Source organism: Platalea leucorodia (assembly GCF_965183815.1).
Source record: "Platalea leucorodia genome assembly, chromosome: 12".
Lineage (NCBI taxonomy): Eukaryota > Metazoa > Chordata > Aves > Pelecaniformes > Threskiornithidae > Platalea > Platalea leucorodia.
Genome location: NC_138834.1, coordinates 1,560,201 through 1,580,571, shown reverse-complemented (window position 1 = coordinate 1,580,571; position 20,371 = coordinate 1,560,201). Strand labels below are relative to the sequence as shown.

The 20,371-nt window shown below is 41.0% G+C and overlaps 2 protein-coding genes across 4 annotated transcripts in view; one reads left to right on the top strand and one right to left on the bottom strand.

The window, feature by feature from the left end:
* Window positions 1-205: 205 nt before the first annotated feature.
* Window positions 206-7,996, top strand: TRMT2A (tRNA methyltransferase 2 homolog A). 2 transcript variants are annotated; one of them, XM_082325184.1, is made up of 11 exons: window positions 206-1,002; window positions 1,720-1,828; window positions 2,323-2,504; window positions 3,394-3,508; window positions 3,770-3,885; window positions 4,531-4,642; window positions 5,522-5,644; window positions 6,262-6,337; window positions 6,842-6,958; window positions 7,177-7,273; window positions 7,590-7,996. In XM_082325184.1, the coding sequence occupies exons 1-11, from the start codon at window positions 419-421 to the stop codon at window positions 7,876-7,878; spliced, it is 1,920 nt and encodes a 639-aa protein (XP_082181310.1). In that variant the 5' UTR covers window positions 206-418; the 3' UTR covers window positions 7,879-7,996. The 2 variants fall into 2 exon arrangements, with proteins under 2 accessions (XP_082181310.1, XP_082181311.1); XM_082325185.1 differs by having other exon boundaries at window positions 7,404-7,654.
* Window positions 7,997-8,779: 783 nt separating this feature from the next.
* Window positions 8,780-20,371, bottom strand: part of DGCR8 (DGCR8 microprocessor complex subunit) — a 21,493-nt gene continuing 9,901 nt past the window's right edge. For both annotated transcript variants that reach the window (XM_082325282.1, XM_082325281.1), the window contains 8 exons: window positions 19,048-19,149; window positions 17,036-17,134; window positions 15,707-15,789; window positions 14,413-14,513; window positions 13,852-13,958; window positions 13,505-13,632; window positions 12,879-12,992; window positions 8,780-12,578 (listed from right to left, as the gene is read on the bottom strand). In XM_082325282.1, coding sequence (XP_082181408.1) covers window positions 12,495-12,578; window positions 12,879-12,992; window positions 13,505-13,632; window positions 13,852-13,958; window positions 14,413-14,513; window positions 15,707-15,789; window positions 17,036-17,134; window positions 19,048-19,149 — 818 coding nt within the window. In that variant the 3' untranslated portion in view covers window positions 8,780-12,494. The remainder of the gene's footprint in view (window positions 12,579-12,878; window positions 12,993-13,504; window positions 13,633-13,851; window positions 13,959-14,412; window positions 14,514-15,706; window positions 15,790-17,035; window positions 17,135-19,047; window positions 19,150-20,371) is intronic.

Sequence of the window (20,371 nt, the reverse complement as noted above, 5' to 3'; positions counted from 1 at the left end):
GCCGGCGCCGCGGCCGAGCGGGGCCGCCACCGCCACCGGCACCGGCACCGGCACCGGGCTCGTCCCGCGGCGCCGGTCCCCGCCCCGGGCGCCTCCTGCCCCCGGCCAAGCGTTTGGCGTCCTCCCGTTCCCGCGGCGGCTCCCGTCAGCCACCGCGGCATGGCGGCGGCCGCCCCGCCGCCCGGCCCAAGATGGCGGCCACGTGCGCGGCGGCGGGGGGCGATGCTTTAGTCGCTGTTGTTATTATTTTTGAGCGGCGCAGGTGGCCCCGCGCGCGGGGCACGGCGGGGTGAGGGGCAGGCATTAAAAAAAGAAAAAAAAAAAAAAAAATATACATCTCGTTTCTCCCCCCGCCCCCCCCCGCAACGGCCTGCGGTGACGCCACCGCCCCGCCCCCGGGAGCCCGGCACGCGGGAGCATGGAGGAGGCGGCGGGCGGCCGGTGCCGCCCCGAGCGCGGCGGGGCTGCGGGGCCGGCGGCCGGCGGCGGGGCGGGCGCGGAGAGCGAGGCCGGCGGGGCCGGCCCCGACGTCTACCGGTACATCAAGGGAGACCTCTTCACCTCCGAGATCTACAAAGTAGAAATACAGAACCTCCCCAAGTACCTCGGGTTCAACGATGTGAAAAAGTTCCTCGCCAAATACGGACTCAGCCCTCACAAGATCAAACTTTTTGGGAAGCAGACGTTCGCCTTCGTGACGTTTAAGAGCGAGGAGGAGCGGGACAAGGCCATGAAGGTCCTCCACGGCGTCTGGTGGAAGAGCCGGCAGCTGAGCGTTCGCCTTGCCAAGCCCAAGGCTGACCCGATTGCGAAGAAGAGGAGGCAAGAAGAGGAGACGGAGCAGGGAGAGGCCAAGCGGCCGGCTCCCGCCGACGGCAGCGCGGAGGAGCCTCCGAGCACGCAGATCGCCGACGTGGTGACCCCGCTGTGGAAGGTGCCCTACGAAGAGCAGCTGGCCAAGAAGAAGCAGGAGTGTGAACAAGTGCTGCAGAAGCTGACAAAGTAATTCCTGGTCGTAGAGCTACTGTAGTGTTGACACGACTTGGCCGTATGTTGGCATCTAGCTAAATTTGCACAAATTGCTATCTTTAAAATAAAGTAAGCCAGAGGCAGGTCAAAACCCAAATCTCCCTGGCAAAGTAAATAAAAGATAATCTGCGATGCTAGGACTTAAAAACTCTTCCAGCTGACAAAGCTTGCTATTGCTGTTCTTGGTCAGCCTCGAAAGGGGCATCGTGTTAAGGTCTGTTGTTCCACAGGCCTAAGCGAAGGATGTTTGTGCCCTTAAAATTAAAAAAAATTGGCACAGTCAAATGGTGTAAGAGGTAATCGATCTGTAGAGATGGTAAATTACCATTAGGATTTTCTCTTTAAAAATCCCCTCCAATTTTTATGCCTGGTCTCTGTAGATCAAAGTATCGCTTCTATCTCCTGCTTTACTCACTTATGTGGATAAAATTGGCATGCTTATCGTGCATGGGTACATTGATAAATCTAGTACATACCTTTATAACTACATTTAACTCTTATTTTTTCAGGTTACAGCTCTGATAAAGTTGGAGGGGGTTTGCCTGTTAAAAAAAATCTTCTGGAAGAAATATTCTTCATCTGATACTTTTTTATGGCCCATGCAAAAAAAGGAAAAAAATGTCTTCTACAACTGTTAACCTCATTTTTTCTAACTGTGTACTTTACAATTTTTGTTTCTGATTTGCGCAGGGAAATAGGAAACAACAACAGAGCTTTATTACCTTGGCTGTTCCTGCAGAAGCAGAAGTATAATAAATTGTGTTGCCCAGTAGAGGGAGTGAAAGCATCACCGTTGCAGGTAACGTGGTCCTCGGTAAAGTGTGGCACGGGGTTAATGAGCTCAGGGTGACAGCAGTTGTCTGGTCTTCAGAGACCTGGACAAACTCAGTATTTGACTTCGTGTAACGAATGATGACTTTTAGACATTGTTGCCTTTCGTGTAAATAAATACTGTGCGGAAATATTTACAGGAAGCAGAAGAATAGTTACAATTAACTGGATATTCTGCCTTTAAAATGAATACGCTGTCCCTACCGGCTTGTGCTGTAGGCTAATACAACCGTTCTCCAACAGAGGCAATATTTTGCTCTTTAAACAACAAGACTTACTTATACCTTTTCATTATTGCTGTTAGTTCTCGTACATCAAAATCCTTGAGTGTCTTCCCTATGAACTAATGTCCCGTGTCCATTCGTAAATACATTTAACCGTATGAGGGTTGTTTCAGGAGAAACTTGGCTTGTACGAATGAGTGCTATGTAAATATCTTACATAACTTTATTTTAAATCTAGACTGAATATCGCAACAAATGTGAGTTCTTGATTGGGATTGGTGTAAATCAAGAAGACAAAACTGTGGGTTGTCGTCTTGGCAAATATAAGGGTGGTACATGTGCTGTAGTGGAGCCATTTGATACTATTCACATTCCTGCTATTGCCAAAAAAGTAGTAAAAGCTTTCCAAGACTACATAAGGTGAGCATGAGTAAAATGAGTTATCTGTAAAGGTTTTGATGTCTTACTCAAAAATATTTCTAAAAGTAAATATTATGAAAAGCTTAGTGTTTGTTCTGAGCTTTAAGACCTAAGATATACCAGTCACGTTCTTCAGCAATTCTGCGATGTTTCCATCTTGTCCCTGGGTCACTGGGTGCCTTGCCCTTGCTCAGCTGTTCTGAGACGGAGGGACAGATACCAGCCCAACACAGCTTTATTGCAAGCAATGAGATGTTTAAGTCTACAGTAAAAAGTGTCTGTTATTTGAGAGCTTCTTCCACTAACTGTAAAGAAATACTCAGAAAAAGGCTTTTTAAAAGAGGAATTTGAATAACAAGGGTCAGTTGCTTCCTTGGATGAAGAGAAGAATCATCCTACAACAAGGAAAAAACCAAAAGTTGTAAATTTAAGCCACAATACTTTTTAGAAAAAGGAGTGGTTTCTTGAAAAAGGGATTAAATCCTCAAAAATGGAAACCTCGGAAGAATCACGAAGATGGAAAGTTTGAACTTGATGTGAAGCGCAGAAGCCAATGAAGGCTTTATAAAAAGTTGTGTCATTCTCTGAATGCGGTGAGAAGCTGCCTATATCCAGTCTATAATTTTGGATGGGTTAAAACGGGTAAGAGGATTGATCGTGGGACGCAGGGACAGATTATTTTGCACTAGGAGATAGGATCTATTCATCAGGCTCTTTTTTTTCTTAATTAAGATGTGCAAGTCATTCTTTTCTTGACAAATCAATGTAGCCTCTGTACTTAACATTTTCCATCGCTTTGCATGATGAGCTTCTTTTGTTTCAATAAACTATTGAATGTTATGCAAAAAAATAGTTCTCTGTTAAATAACTGAGCTTCTGAAAATTGCAGGTCAACTCCTTACTCAGTTTACAGCCCAGAAACGTACGAAGGTCACTGGAAACAGCTCACAGTCCGCACCAGCCGGAACGGCCACATTATGGCAATTGTTTATTTTAATCCTCAGGTATTTAAGTTGATCTATAATGTGCAGCTCAAGACACACAGCTTTAAAATTACATAGATTTGATTTTGTGAATAGTACGTGCAAAAGAGAAATAGAATCATTACTTGGTGTAGTTTACCTTGCATTAATACGCTTCTGTTTAGACTAGTCCGATACATGCAAATGAACAAGTAATTAATACGCTTCTAGAAGGCATACACTAAATCATATCTTTAAGTGACTAAGATGATTATTCTCTCTTCTTTCAAATGAAACTTTTAGAAATTAAGTAAAGAAGAGCTAGCTGACCTGAAAATCTCTCTGGCAAAATACTTCACAGAAGGGATGGGAAAGAGCAGTGGCGTTACTTCTCTGTACTTTGTGGAGGAAGGACAAAGGTGAGGGTGCTTTGCTTTGCGGGATTTTGGTGGTGGCTGGAGTTTTGGTGTTTGCAACGGAAGAGTAGGTGGCACTTCCACACCGTTATTTTGTCTCTTTCATAAAAGTAGCAGCGGTGTTACTATCGGTTGAACGGTTATTTACCTTTTCCTCGAGAGACTCCTGAAATTTCCCGTTCTCCTGTAGTGTTCGCTGGATAAAGGCAGGTAGAGTGTCAGTGGGTGAACCCACTACTAGTTGCTGGCTCTCAAGCTGTAGAAGCGTTTACTGCAGTAGGTGGATATTTATTACTATCGACAAGTAACGTCTACCTTCTTTCTTCCCTATTTTATGTGATTTTTTAATCTCCCCATCCTCTGCCACAGAGCACGAGGCTCACACTGTCTTCATCTAGGGACACTGTAGGTCCTAGCGTTTACATCAGTGCAACAGTTGGGCACCCTAAGAAAAAAGTGGCCAAGAAGACAGATAGTCTCTAAAAGGATACGATAAATGTTGGCCCACTATAAAGTACTGCCTAGTATGTGGTACTACAATTTTTAAGATGACTGCAGCTTTGGTAAAAATTGTAACAGACGTGTGTGTTTGTTGTCTGTCTGTTCCCCCCCGCCTCTGTTCTGCCTCCCCGTGCCCTGCCCGCCCAGGAAATCTCCCAATCTGGAGGACTTGCCTTTGGAGCATGTGGCTGGCGATAAGTACATATATGAAGAACTGCTTGGCCTAAAATTCAGAATTTCTCCTCACGCATTTTTTCAAGTAAGGATGCTACGAAGTTGCTGATTTAACTAACTGGATTTGCATTAATGCCCTTAAGCTTGGCTGATGCTGTGTAACAAGATACTACATACCTAGAGATGTAATCTTCTACAGATCTGGTGTGTTTAAGTACCTTTGAGTATTACAGTCGGCTGTAAAAACAGTGAATGAGCGTAAACTTGATGGGGGCACCTTGAAGACAAGTTTTTTTTGCTTTTTACTAGTTCGGTATCATTTGCCTCCCGTTGAACAGCAGCCTTTGTGTGTACAGAACACGCAAGACGTAGTTCAGGAGTCCTTGTGGTACTAATTTTTGTTTGGTTTTCCAAAACTTACTTCTTCCCTTCCCCCACGTTCCAGGCACAGCAGGTAGGCTGTACCGTTGAAATGGAAAATATTGAAATAGGAAGGAAGGATATGATCACTTGGCATCGTAAATACATTGAAGCTAAACTGTATTTTCTATTATTTGCCATAGATTATAGGCTACTTTTGTTCCCCATAGTGTGCTTTCCTTGCTATTTAAGACAAAAATATGCTTGCTCTAGAGGCACTGGTTTAGAAAGCTTATTATACACTACTTCCTTAACCATAATGAGCGATTACAGCATTTACTTCAAAGCAGTGGTACAAACAAGGCTAAAATAAAGCTTGCTGGGTGTGTTGGCATGGCTGTTCTCCTGGCTTTGAATCTTTCCTCCTTCCCATTCAAGGAGAGGAAGTATTTGTAAAGTCTGGACTTCACTTTATTGCTCAGCATTTTGCTTAATTTTGTTTGTTGTCTCCTCTAGCTTCCAGACTGACTGACTGACTTTTTAGGTACTGTAGAACAAGTCACGTTTTTACTGGAACGTAGATAACAAACACGCCATTTCACAGGTAAACACGCAGGCCGCAGAGGTCCTGTACACCGCCATCAGGGAGTGGGCGCAGCTGAGCCAGGAGAGCACTGTACTGGACATCTGCTGTGGAACGGGAACTATCGGGATTTCTTTGGCAAAGGTGAGCGAGTACCTTCGCTTCCTGGCTCTCGTCTGCTTTTAACAGATGTAGATCTGTCGTTGTGCTTACAATGAAAGAAAATACTTGATGTACTTGAAACGAAATGCATTATATTGTAATTTTTTCAATTAATTTCTAATCAAACTGCCTGCAGCTGTGTTACCAAATCATTATGAAAGCTCACCCTTGTGTCGAGCAGCCTAAATTATTTTGAAACTAATTCAGTGAAAAGGGACAGCAGTTCTGCAGGACAGCCAAAATTTATACTGGGATCTGTCTGCTTCGCTAACGAATAACCAGCGTTTCTTAGATCACTTTTAGAGTGGAGCTCGCTAGACCGTTATAAGGAAGCCTGGCCCCCAGAAAAAGAAAGGCGCCAGCATAGCTGGAGTCTGTCAGTACAGGCTGGGATAAACGGTGTTCGTCCCACAATTTCAGTCTAAGAAGTCCCTGTTATTCGCACAGGCCCCTTCTCAGCCCTTTTTCTGGCTGCAAGGCAGTAATTCTCTGGCCAGGTACCAGCCCGCCTTCCCGCGTAGTAAATCGCTGATGCTGTGAGCAATGGTTAAATTTACACGTGGGTGCCACTGATGGATCTCTTCCCCTTGGTTCTGTAGGACGTAAGGAAGGTGATTGGGATCGAACTCTGCCAGGAGGCCGTGCAGGATGCCAAAGTGAATGCCCAGATTAACGGTCAGTTAAGCTAACAAGACCTTTGTTCGTTAAGAAGTATAGTAGTTGTACGGCTGGTTTCTCTTTAGTTCCCTAAGCAGCTTGGAATTACGTGGTGGTGATAGTCATCTCGTCCATTTTAAGTGTTTAATCTCTCGTGCATACAGATACGATGTTAGTCTGTGAGATCGCTTTTCCTCTTGACTAACAGCTAGCTTTTTTTTCCTCCAAAAATAAAACAATTCAGTGTAGAAGTGAGATGAAGCCGCAGTTACCCTCCTAAATAAAACGCTGACAGAAGTTATTTTTTGTGGGGTTTTGCTTTAGTTCAGGTAACGAAAGATGCTCAAGTTACTGTCGTTTAAATGATCTGAAGTGCCAGCGATTGTTTAAATTACACTGATTTCAGGGTAGACTAAGCCATTTGTGTTTCTAAGGCATCGGAACTTAATATCCAGTTTGAGTGTACGGAACGATGCTCTGACTAGATGAGTACGCTCATAACAGCTTTTCATTTTTTTATAGAGCTGGATAACATTGAATTTCATTGTGGGAAGGCTGAAGATGTTGTTCCTGCCCTAATTAACGTCTTGGCTCCTCAGAACCTGATTACTATTGTAGATCCGCCACGGGCAGGGCTGCGTAAGTTTACCTTCCCTCGAGTCTGTTCTCCCCCTTGGCGTTTTGTGGTGAACCTGAGAAAACACCCATGGAACACGTTAAGCGGGAGGCTTCAGGCACAGCTTGGGGACCTGGGTGCGGCAGCGGCTTTGTTCCTGCTGGGGCGTAACCTGGAATTGTTCGCGAGCCTGTTGGTGCCCACAGAACCGGTAACAGCTCTCTTGCTTCTGACCGTCTAGATTCCAAGGTCATTCTTGCCATTAGAAGAGCTGAGCATCTAAAGAAGCTGATCTACGTGTCCTGCAATCCCAGAGCCGCAATGAATAACTTTGTGGAGTGAGTATTTCTTGCATTAAGTTGACTTAAGTAAATGTGGTAAGGAGAAAAGGACGTGCTTCCTGGGGGGAGTGGGGAACGCTGCATTTTTATTCTTAAGCTCTCTTCATTGAGGTTTACCTTTCACCAGAAACAGTTGACAGCTGCTACACAGCGAGCTGGGAACTGTGTGACCCAATGCAAGCAATAATGGGACGTTAGGCGTGCTGAAGTACTCAGTCACGGAATTGAGGCCTGCCTTAGAAGAGCAGCAGTGAACAGGATACCAAAACGCTAACGCAGCTCTTCCTCTCCTTTCCTTCCCTCTGCCCCGAAGCCTTTGCCGGGCCCCTTCCAACAGGGTCAAAGGAGCCTCTTTCCGCCCCGTTAAAGCGATGGCCGTGGATCTCTTCCCCCAGACCAGGCACTGTGAGTTACTGATATTCTTCGAAAGGGGTGACGGTGCCGACGGCGGCTGCGCTGGGGCAGCGCCTGCTGCGACGCCGGTCCCAGCAGCAGGATCTGCCGCGGAGCGCCGGGATGGCGCCAACGCACCCAGCACCGACGCCAGCCAGGCACCCGCTGTACCCGTGGATACGGCGCTCGGGGAGGGGGAATCGGCTTAGCTCTGGAGAGACGCTTCCCAGAAACTGCTCGTGCTTGTTAACTGCTTCCGTGGCGTCGTTTCTGTAACACCCGGGTAATAAATCTCCGTACAACAGAGTAGGTGCAAGGCTTCCGAGTTATTTCATCGTACTGATCCGAGTTAAATTTCATTACGTCCCATTAGGCCAAATCCTGCTTTTCTCCTGCCGTTGGGGAAATTTGGTGAGTTATGTGTGTGTATATATATATATATATATATATGTACATGGTGGTCTCACAAACAGCTGAAACGTAGCTTTAAATAAAATATTCCACAACTGTATTGAGATACAGCTGTTTGAAACCTGGCCTGATGTTTAAGGCTTTTCAATGAGCTAGTAAAGACTTAGCAATCTTAAACCTCCAGCAAGTCATTCACTTGCTAGCAACTATCTCGTATTCTAATAAAAACGCTATCATTTCCACAGCTGAAGTACTGCTACCGACTGCTAGAAGGAACAACCATTTTACACCTCAAGTCATTGAGCTTGCTTCTAGTGTACATTTAACACGGGCTGAACAAAAAAAATCCGCTGTCATGGCGCAGGGCCTCGCTGCTGCCCCTTTCCCGTGCAGGCAGGCAGGCGCGTGGCGACAGGGACCAAACCCAGCGACTCGGGGTTGGGTCACTTCCAACCGTGACATCGTTTAAGTAAAAATGCAAATTCCAATTCAAGACAGTTTTAATTCCATTTCATTCCAAGCGATGTCTAACCATGTAAACATTCAGTTCCTTACCAAAAAAGTGATAAAATAAGCACTTCCGTAACCCATCAGCCTGTCCTGATTTAATTTCTATTTAAAAATACCTACAGGAATCAAGGAGTGAGAGTTCCTTTTTCTAAATTTGCTTAAGCTATCACAACACCGGTCACACTGGAGCATTTTATAATATCAAACTTTATTGCTCAAAACTAATTGTCTGAAAAATACACATGTAGTACTCAAAGACCAAACACAGAGGATTATATGATTGTGCAGAAAAAAAAGCAAGCAGAGGCTCAGTGAAACGAGGCTTTATAGTTGTACCAATTCAGCACTGCATCAGGCAGCCGCACCCGGTCCAATCCATACAGCGACCACTGTTCCCTACTTGGGCAATACGCATGAGTTGTGTCTCGGTTGTCCCCTTCCCTCCTCGGATGCGCACCCGAACACCGCAACCCACGGCTTCTTCCCGCGGGAAGCTCTCGCTTCCCGAATCTTACTCCAGAACCACAGTACAGTCTACAGAGTTAGTAAGATGATCACGATGCTTTTAAATACTTGGATGTTACAAATGTATTTGCATAAAGCCCGACAGCGTCACAGGAAAGTGGAAGTTTACATACAACAGTTACGTTTAGGCCTAAGAGTCTTTCCAACCCTCTGAGTACCCAACTACTTCCTCAGTTTTGTTTAATAAATAGGTAAGAAAAAGCTGGATGACTGGTGTTTAAATAGGTAGCATCTGACTAGTCACTGGAAGTCACAGTACGGTTTCCGTCAGTACCATAGAGATTCGAATGCACACGAATTTAATCCGTAAAGTCAATATACCACACTTTTGTCGAGAAGCACATAATAGGCAAAGCAAGAACTGTCTAATTCTCACAGGATGGAACAGTTCTTAAAAATACACTCCATCCCCGTAAAAATACCCATCCGCCTCTGGATACAGAAGGGATAAATAACAAATACCAGTGACAAAAGCAGCAGTTGTTTTATGCATTCATACAGTCAAGATCTAAACCTTTACAGCCGATTACCTAGAAAACACACACGAGTTACAAGACAAGTTTAGGATACATCTTGAATCACACTGTAAGTGTTCATGCAGAAGCTGAAGTTAATGCAATGATCTATCCTCTATCGCAGCAGCTCGTGCTTATGTGCAAATGCGAGACTGTTACACTCCAAACAATAGTAAACATTAAAACACAAGAATACTTCACAATGACATAAACAGCAGGTCAGTTGTTTGTTCCAGCAGTTATTGCGCTATTTTCTGGACGTCTCTCCAGTTAAAGGCTGCAGCAAGGTCTAATACCATCTTTTTTTGTTTGTTTTTGTTTAGAATGCATAATATACTTTTTAGGCTTTGGTTCACAATGAAATCTCTGGATGTTTTAATTAAGGGCAACGGTCACCTTGTGATTCTGAGAGTGGCAGACTGAGGTAATACAGCAATCCTCTTAAAAATAATGGAACAAATTTGTAAGCGAGGCATCTACGGATATTCTGCAGGTGACCTGCAAATGCATTGACATTCCAATTCCAGAAAAATAAAAAGATCCACACGGGTGATTTGTCTTTTACAGTGCCATCCAAGTACAGGTTTTTCTGCTGAAAACAGATAAGCTGAAGGAAAACCTACCTAAAAGAGTAACACATTTAGGCATAGAAGATATAAGCCCTGTCTTTATGAAAAGAAAACAAAGAAACCCAAAAACCCAACAAAGAGAGAGACAAACAGTGACCACTGCTTGCCACTACTGCACCAATATTATATACCCTTCAGAAGATGGAGATTTATTAAAGCTATACAAAAAGAAGCAGAGGCAGTGTTTTTTGTTTTTTAGATAGGCCACTTCTTTAAATAATAGTTTATGTATAATCTTCCAACTACCCGTATCCTGTTACAACAGGATTACAACTTGTGGAATTGAAAAGCTAAATATAATAATAAAAAACGGGTGGATTCATATTTGCGGAGACCTCTGAGCGTTATCACTCAAACACAGAAACAGGTAAGACTCCAAGACTCCTCCTGGCCAACCTCAAACATTATATGCAACATATCAGAGAACATTAGCTTCAGATAGAAATTAAAATCCACGTCTTTCCAAAGTAACGGGCGATATTAAAAGGAGGTCTTTCTTACAATACTGATGCCAATATTGTTAAAATCCAGTAGGCACTAAATTCATTATACTGCAGCACTCGATGTGTACATGGTAAAAAAACCCCATCAAACCCCCCCAAACCAAACCAAGCCAAGGAGCCCCCTCGCGCCCGCAGACCGCTGCCCAGGCGCGCGCCGGGAGCTGCGGCAGTTACGCAGAACCGACCTCGCGCTCCTGCAGGCGCCGGAGCGTAAAGCAGAGCAGCGCGGCTCCGGGGCACATCTGGAGCTCACCGAAGAACCCACAAAAATGGTTCCAAGAGAAGACTCACTGCCATCGCCCAGCGAGGAACCCCCAGGAAGAAGGAAACCCACAGAGCAGCGCTTCCACTACAGCCAAAACGTTCTTCTGTGCTTCGTTTAACAAAGCCTCAGGCGACATGGCGAGTCCTGCCCGTCTTCCAAGGTTGTATTTTATAAGAGTTGCATATTTGTGGTTTTCTCATTTATCAGTATAACCTGTTACGGTCTCATTCTACTCAGTACGTCATATTCCAAATCTACATTCTAATTTTCATTGCAGAAGTTACACTTTTTCTTTAAAAACTAAAAATGTAATTAAAAAAGTAAAAACAAAAACTTCTTAAAAAACCTAAATTGCTGCAGTTATTTCAGATTTCTCAGGGTTGTGTTTTGTTGTTGTTGTTTTTTTTTTATTTTTTATTTTTTTTTTAATTCTTTGCTTTTATGGTGCAAATTACTTAAGACTGAATTGATCAAGTCAGGTGTATTCCGACTCCAAACAAATGAGAAGTTGTTTTATTGCTGGGAGAAGGGAGTGGAAGGTCTTTAAACACCTCATTGGCAAAATATTTCCGACTGTCAACCATCGTCAGCTGTGTTTTGGCTCCAAGCTTTGAAAACAGCCTTTCGAATTACGGTTTTTATTTTAATCGAATAAATAGGGCCGTATTTTCCCCTTTCAACTGATTTGTAAACTAACACAGGCTCTTTTCAATTACAATAAAACCCAGTAATTTTGGATACCCAGCCTGTTGCTCTTAACACTACCAGGTATACTTGTTCTTTTCAAGTAATAAAAAAATCTGCATACTATGATCTTGAATAACTAAGCCTGGCAGGAGACAAAAACCAGAACAGAACAAAAGAAACAGCATTACTGGCCTAATCCTATGGCGTTAGGAACATCGCTCATCGCTTTCATGTATTTGTCACCAAAGTGTCTTATCAGTGCATATTATTATGTGCTGAAATGCAACAAAACTTCACAAAAATAGTTTTAGGCATGTTCATACAAGAAGATGTAAATATATTTCTTTTATATATACATATATATGAATGTGTGTATATATATATAATATCAGCTTCAACCTGTACATAGATATTCTGAATTTCATCCTTGAAACACATCCATTTCAAGCAACATGGATGGCTTTCCAGGAAAAAGTGCTTGATTGAGTTTATCCTGTGTGAACATGCCTGCCCTCTGTGCATTTGCCCAAGCAGAGATCTTTATGATCAATCCTTTAAACGTACATATCTCAGAGGTATTAAAAAAAAAAAAAAAAAAGAAAAAGAAAAGAAAGTAGGAAAAAGTAATATTGCCCTGATGATGCAAAAAGAACAATGCATAACTGAAGCAGCTTGGATTTTAAAAGTTATCTTGCATTCTGCAGCAAACAATTTTTAAATAATTGTTGAAAATCTAGTTCCTCCGTTTGCGTTATTGCTCCCCACTTGTAATTTTTCTCATTACACATCAACGGTGCACAGAGGTTCACTACCAGGTTGAGCCGATTCCACTATTGTCATCTTCGGTTTCTTCCGTGTTTCCTCCTGAAAGGACATGAAACAACCCCCAGTCATACAGAGAACATAATAATACAACGCTCTTTTAAAATTTTGAACCATTTCAGCCAAATTTATGTGTCAATCTTTGTGAAAGGCTAACTTGTTCTAATGTTGAAAATAAATTTACCAAAGCAGGTAAAATTAAGTTATGAGCCCGTTTAAGAGAGGATGAAAGTCTCTCTAAAAGCGCCTTCCCTTTCCCCCAACCAAATTTGCAAAAACTCTAAGAATCAGTAAGTCTGACCCGCGGCATTCTGTTTCTAACTACAAAGAGCATGTACTCACTCTTTCTTGTGCCAATTTTTTCATTTCTTCCTGTAACTTGTTCAGGATGTGCAGATTTGGCTTGTTCTTTTTGGCATACTGCTGAAGTTCTATCACACTTTTATCAGAGGTTTCCTATTCAACAGAACCACAAGCAACAACAGATGAGCTTTTTTTGATTAAAAAAAATTAAAATATGTGGAGCAGAAGTTTAATCTGTGATAGTCGTACTTCCTTAGGTAGTAACATATATTTATGTGAGTTGGTTAAATATTAAATAGATGACATCATTTTGACCTGGGAGATGCGAGATTAACAGAATTATTATTGCCAATGAAAGCACTCATCTTATGTTCTGGCAACCGCAAGGTATGAGAATCAATTCAGAAGACTTGAGAATAGCTCATCAAATGCATCCTGCCTTTTCCACAGAATCACAGAATCGTTTAGGTTGGAAAAGACCTTTAAGATAATCAAGTCCAACTGTTAACCCAGCACTGCCAAGTCCACCACGACAGGGAACACCACTATTATGCCAAAATAGATACCATTTGTTGTAACTAAATTAAAAAAAAACAAAAACAGAAAAATACACGAACAAAGATACAATCACAAGGTAGGTTACCGTCAAACAAAATTATGTTCACCTGTTTAACCATCTTGCTACTCTCTCTACCATACATACGCAAAAGAGAGCCCCAATTTTTCACATGTGGATGCAGTAGCTGGAGGATTTTCTGAGAAGCTAATTGTTTCCCCACTCTTTTATTTTTGCCTGTAAAAATAATAATAAAAATGTGTCAAATACTGGCACATGACGCGATGAGACGAACACCAATATTTACGTGTGTTATTCAAAACTGAGATGCCAGAGAAGAGCAGAATAAGCATATAATGAGCTAGACAGCTGAACAAGTGCCTACAAAACGGACAACAAAGGAGAACAGGAAAAAAGGAAGATACTATCAGAAGTCACGCTAAGCACTGTACTTACACCAGCCTCGCACCGTGTGCTTGCCACAAGTCATGACGTATTCGCTCTTCTGATTTTTGCCAGGAATCACTTCAAACTTTATGGATGTATCACCCATTCCGTGGTTTCTTAAGCACAAACAAAATCACTGTCATACTAAGTAAAATTACAAACAACTGAAGTGGTTGCAGTTATCTTTGACAGTCATCGCAATGGAATTAGATACATTAATAATAAATTTAAAGACATTAATTAATAAAGAGTTCTTTTTTAGATTAGTAACGACTTGAATGGAAAGGCAAGCCTGTATAAAGGAAAACCAAATATATTTATATGTCCCACAACTAAATCCTCATCTCAGAAGACGAGAGACATAAGCAGCAAATATGAATTAAAGGAGACGGAGCATTGCCCAGCGCAGCCCACACCACGGCTCTCAGCCACAGTGAGCGCAGAGAGCTCGGCGCGCCCACAAACGCCCAAGTTACTGACAAACGCGGGGGGTGCCAGCAACCAAGCAAACAACGTGCCCGGGCCCAAGCACCCGTCCGCAACAGCCTGCTCCTTATTCGGCAGCCTTACCTTTTAAGGCACTCATGGAGAATCTGATATGGAGACAAGAGTCCAGCTTTACTGGTGAGTTCATATACCCGTGAGTCCTCAATACTGATATGGTTAAAATACTACAAAGGAATTGAAAAGGGCCATTGAGCTTTTGCGCAAGTGAGACCTTAATACCGTTCTTAACCCTCATTTCTCCTTTGCAACGTTAAACAAATTCTGTTACTCTGTGCTTAATACTTAAAAAAGTATTTTAAAATCCACGATGGAGGTATTTACCAACAACATTAAGACTGCCACACCTGATCATATATTTGCAGACAGAAATTCAAATAATTCTTTTAACTCCAATTTTACATCATACAAGATGGACATAAAAATGACAATCTTATAAATTCTTTAGCATCCTTTCTCCCTCAGGACAAGGTTATTTTATTTTTTTTTACTAATTATGAAGTTCTACTTACCAAAATGCTGTTGTTTAATAAAAGAAAACATAGCACCTACTGGAACATTTTGTATTTTATTTTAAAACAATGGAAAAAATTCTCTGCATTTTCTTAACGACCATTTCAATAGTGTAGGGCATACAATACAGTTTTAAGTTAAAGCAAGTGTGCAAACAACTCATTCTGTATATTAGACTTTTTAAAATGAAAACATTCCTTTCAGGCTGATCACCGATTTTTCCTTTACCCCTTACTGACAGTCTGTTACATGCTGAATTGGAAGTGAACATATCACTGATGAACTAGCTATTCATTGTTTCCAATACCTGAAAATACAGCACACGCTCTCCACTTAAAGAAAGTCTCCCTTTGATTTTCTCGAATGTCACTGTCTGAGATTTTAGCTGTCTGATCTGGCAGTAAGTAGCTTTCACAGCTAAGTGAAAATGCCTCAGAAGCCTGGGCACTTCCAGTTCTTACTTGGTCTTCTAAGATGATCACGCAAAACCAGACAGCACCTAGCTCTGAACTTTTCGAGGCATCAACCAGAGGATTCTGGAAGCCAGGACAGCACAGGCAGTCTGGTGTCTTGGAACATCTCAGGTCTTCAGAAAGTGACCTGATGTTTTGACAAGGGATTACTTCTCTGCATCCCAGTAAATTTTCTGATCAGTTCCAATAGGAAAAAACAAACAAACCAACCATATTTTCGTTGCCATAGATCTTGCTACAAATGAAAAATTTCACATTTCCATCTGACTGAGAAAACAACGTTATGAATTTTCATTAATATCTCTGACATTGAAGGTGTAATGTTTTTAAAAATAGACTCCAATAATGACAGCCAGCAAGCAAGAGTTCAGTACCTCAAGTTCTTCACTGTCTTTGGGCTTCTCCTCAGAGGTCTGTTTAACAAAGTCAGGAATAAGGATTTCCAGTGTAGCTCGAGCTGCAGAAAATGATTAAACATCTTGATTACATTTATTTTAAACAATGATTGTAAAGAAAAACAGCGGAATGAAGCACTCTAAGCAAGCCTCACACCTCCCCTAGAAATATCCACTCATACTAGAGAACAACTTTACAGATAAGATGGGCATTTTCTTTTTGTAAGAAGTATATTCACGTGCACTTTTTAAGAATGGGAGGAAAAAAAAAAAAAAAAAAAAAGAATTCTACTTGTTCAAGTTGATAATAAAAGTCTCACAATTAATTAAACTAAGAAGAAACTGCTTTTTGCAAATGCCTATGAAAGGGAAAAAAAAAAAAATAACCAAGTCCCATTTCAAAAGTGACTCAGAGCCCTTAGGACCTAAAATTAGAGAGCTGTTATCACCCTTTAGCTGTTACAGCCGAACTCTAGTACTGTATCACTAGGGCACTTAGAACCCTGGTATTGTATAAAAAGCACACCTAGAATTTGCTTAAATTTTTACAGCAAAACACCTTTTTTTCATGCACAAAACTCCGGGCTGGTTTTTGGTGATTTATCTACACTGACATAGCTCACAAGCGCAGAAAGTACCACAGGTATATTATACATCTTCACATTTTGAGAAGTTATTTTTGCTTGATCCTTGTGCTAAAGACATTTAAATCTGGAGATCAGTAAGAAGTTCTAATGTGTCAGATACATTCTCATCTAGATCGTCATTATTTACATATTTATTACAGACTTACACAATTAGAACTAATTAACGAAGACAAGTACTTGGAAATCAATAACCACATAGTTCAGTGCAGTTGTTTTATTACCAGAAAGAGAACCAAAACAACCAAAAGCTTAAGGTTTGTTTGTTTGTTTAAAGAAGGGCAAAGATTTACATTTTGCTAAAATCCATACACAGGTGTTTATATAGCAGGCGACGGTATAAATATAACCCCCCCACATTCTTAGTGGTCTGACCATTAGAGACAGCCGCTCTTACAGCTACTCAGTGTACATCAATAGCTTACAGTAAGTTAACATCTGAAGTTTCTCCATGGTTTTCTATCCCAGTACACTGTTGAACCTAGGGTTGCCAGAAAAGTCTCTGCAACAGTATTCATCACTTTTACGAAAAAGACACAAGCGTACCTTCTTTGACTATTAATAAAATCATTCCCACTTACTATTGCAAATATGTCATCTTCAAAACAGAAATGAAAACAGATAAACAATTCAGCAGTTGGTATTAAGAAAGAAAAAATGTTACCAGCTTTATTCTTGGCAAGTTTTTTGCTGCTGGCAGTTCCTGCCCCATAAGTTACTCCATCAATAATCACTGAGGCTCCAAAAGGTTCACTTGGGTTCTCTGGAAATGGAGGAATAAAGAAAGCTTTTCAGAACTCCCTATGTAAAAACTCATCATGAACGTAAAATACCACCACTATCAAGATTTGTTTTCTTCTTCATTTCAACATCAAGAGGGATAGAAATCATTTACTCTTCAGAAAGACTGAAGAATTGCTTACTCCAGCGTATGAAAAACCAAGACTTTTCCATTAACAGAGACTTACCACCACATACTTCGTTCTTCCAAATGAAGAACTTCTAGATTTTAAGAGATCATTTGTAATCTGCCAGAATTCAAACGTAATTCCAAAGGTTTTGCATCACTAACACAGTCTAAGTACAAGAGCTACACACTCTGATATTGAAAATTCAGTTACATTAGGTAATGCATATATAGGAATAACATAATTCTGAATAATTATAGATCCCACACTAAACTAACATGTCTGACTTGTAATTCCTTGGACGCTGACTGCAGGACTTAATGCTTTCAAGCCTGCTGCTGAAAAAGGTGTAATTTTTTCCTTCTCCATAAGGCACCCCCAAAAAAACCTGGCAAAAGCAAAAATGCAAGGAGCATATACTATACCACTTTGTAAAGCAATCTCAAATGCAGCTAGATAGGGCAATCTGGCTGGAATTTACAGAAAAAAAAATCCAACATTAATTTGATTCCAGTTATATTTGCCATATATGCAACATTTTTAGATTCTTGGTTAAGCATCAAGTGCATTCCCCCCAATATTTATCTAAAATAAAATTCTCCCCGAGTTTTTTGTTTTTCTGAGTGCTAGCATCACTTACACAGTCTCAGTACAGCCTAAGTCAGGAACTACCAAACTATCTTTCTCACCACTAACACTGAATAAAATTAAAAGCTGTTTAAAACCACAAACAGATATCCACCCAGCATTTCACATAAATCCCACACTAATCATAGAACAACATAGTCTCAGTAACTCTTTAGTTACTTTTAGTCCAGTGGAATGACACTTCTATTTCCATTCTGCTCATACCATGAGCAAGATCAGTCAACATTTACACGAAATCAATTCCTACCACCTGCCTATGAACTTCTTGCAATCTGCACCTAACTAGTACCTTCTCCACTAATATGAATTTATCAAGGACCTCAGAGAATAGGCAAACAAGACAAATAGCCTACATATCCATTTCTGGTTTCCATTTTTATCTTCAATTTATACATACACAATTCCCTTAGGATGACCAGATTTAAATATGAACCTCCATGGCATAACAACAATCATAACATACAATAACTTGAACAGTTAAATTATTTTAAAACTCTATATATCTAAAAAACCTACTGTATTTTGGTTAATTGGAAGAAAACCCAAACAGAACAAACCCACAAAAATATCTCAAATTACTTTAGAGAACTTTAGAGAAGGTACATATCTGTCTGCAGAAATCTTTCAAATTCTTAACAGCTTCATAATTGGATGCTTACACATTTGTCTTCAGAAACTATTTGGTTTAGTATTTAACTTTTTTTTTTTCAGGATTCTGATGATTCACTACAACAACACGTGCCTCACAATCAGATTTTCTGGACATCAGTAACAAGAAAATTAAGCAAATATTAATTGTGCACAGTCAACAAAACTGTAATTGCTCGTCTATCACTGGTGCATCCTTTTAGAGGCAAATGAGTTACTCAAATTCACTTTCACTTAGGCATAGTTTTCCAAGTGAAAAGCCATACTGTTATTTTAAATATAAGACTGCTCTTATCCTCAAAAGCCATGTTTAAAATACAAAAAACATTTCCTAGCTAGAATTTGACCCACAGTAGACTTTCAAGAAATCCCCTAAGAAAAATGCCTTTTTTTTTTCCCCTAAGATATCAAACTATGAGATAAGCCCTTCAACACAGCACGCTGTCGATTAAAAAAAACTTAACAGACTTACCACATTCAAAGAAATTGTAAACAGGGCGAACCTTTAGGACTCGTTGCATATATTCATGCAGTATGCAAACTTCAGATTTCCCATTGGGATTAATGACAAATTCTACAAAAAAAAGAGGGGAGGAAGGGAAGATAACTAAGTAGTTCCAGTCTTTAAAAGACAATTCTACTATGAATAAATAACAAGCTACAAGGGATAAGTGCCTGCTCAAATTAAATACCATGCCATTGAATCAGACATGGATAATTATGACCTCAAAGTCCATCTTCTCTGAAAAAGTATTGAGAAGTAAGTCTGAGAAATTTCTATCAACAACTAGAAGTGCACTAATCATGAGCTAAGTGAAATATTCTGTGTTCAGTGTTTGCAGTCCCATGGTCTCTGGACCTCTACACACAGCATTTTTGGCAGCTAACATCAATCAGAAATCCTCTAATTTGTTCCCAAACACATGGTATATCTCCCTTTAATAACAGGCACATAGATTTCAAATCCACAAACCAGAATCGCTCCATTTTTTTTTCCCCAAGAAATCCTGTTCAGCAAGCCACACATGCACTCACTCTCCCCTTGCCCTGAACACACTCTTTTTATTCGAAAGTCCTTTTTTTTTTTCCCCGCAACAGTATTGTTAGGCAAGAGCGCAAACCCTGCCTCAGCGGGCACTATGGCAATATGGGAGAGAAAGTTAAGATTTAGATAGATAAAGTGCAACTAAGTCCTTAATTTAGATGGTTTCAATGTGGCTCTAAACTTAGAATTTAAGATAACCTGCACCTCCCTGTAACAGGGAATGGTCAATATGCAACTCACAAGCTTTAATTCTGCTAAAGAGAAGAAACCCAGAAACATGACAATGTACAAAACAAGAGCAAACCCCAAATCACAGGTCTATGGACATCTGAAATATCAGAGTCCTATGGCTACGCAGCCAATACAGATAAGAGCTAATTTGCCCAGCTTCTCATCAGACATCATATCCACTCCTCACACACAGGACACAACTGCACACACAGTTCGTTCTTAACTGTTTCTGTCAAACTGCTTTGCATTTATATTTTTAATTGTAGGTTCTAACCTGGATCAATCTGGCATTTGCAACCAGTCCCTAATTTGGGGCCAATTAGAACTGGCACAGAACTGAGAAGGCAGCACTGAGTGACTAGGCAGGACGGTTTTCAGTAACAACCAAGAGTAACAAGTAGCTGAAGGCAGTAACCAGTTACCAGGACCGCAACCTTAAGTAAAAATCCTTTCATTTAGGAATTACTCTTTTTAATAGGAAGTATATTTTGACAGTATTTTTCCTCTACCATGTAATATG

Coding starts and splice junctions, on each gene's coding strand:
- TRMT2A (XM_082325184.1), top strand. CDS start 419: ATGGAGGAGGCGGCGGGCGGCCGGTGCCGCCCCGAGCGCGGCGGGGCT. Junction 1,829..2,322: donor TGAAAGCATCACCGTTGCAG/GTAACGTGGTCC, acceptor TTTTAAATCTAG/ACTGAATATCGCAACAAATG. Junction 3,886..4,530: donor TTTGTGGAGGAAGGACAAAG/GTGAGGGTGCTT, acceptor CTGCCCGCCCAG/GAAATCTCCCAATCTGGAGG.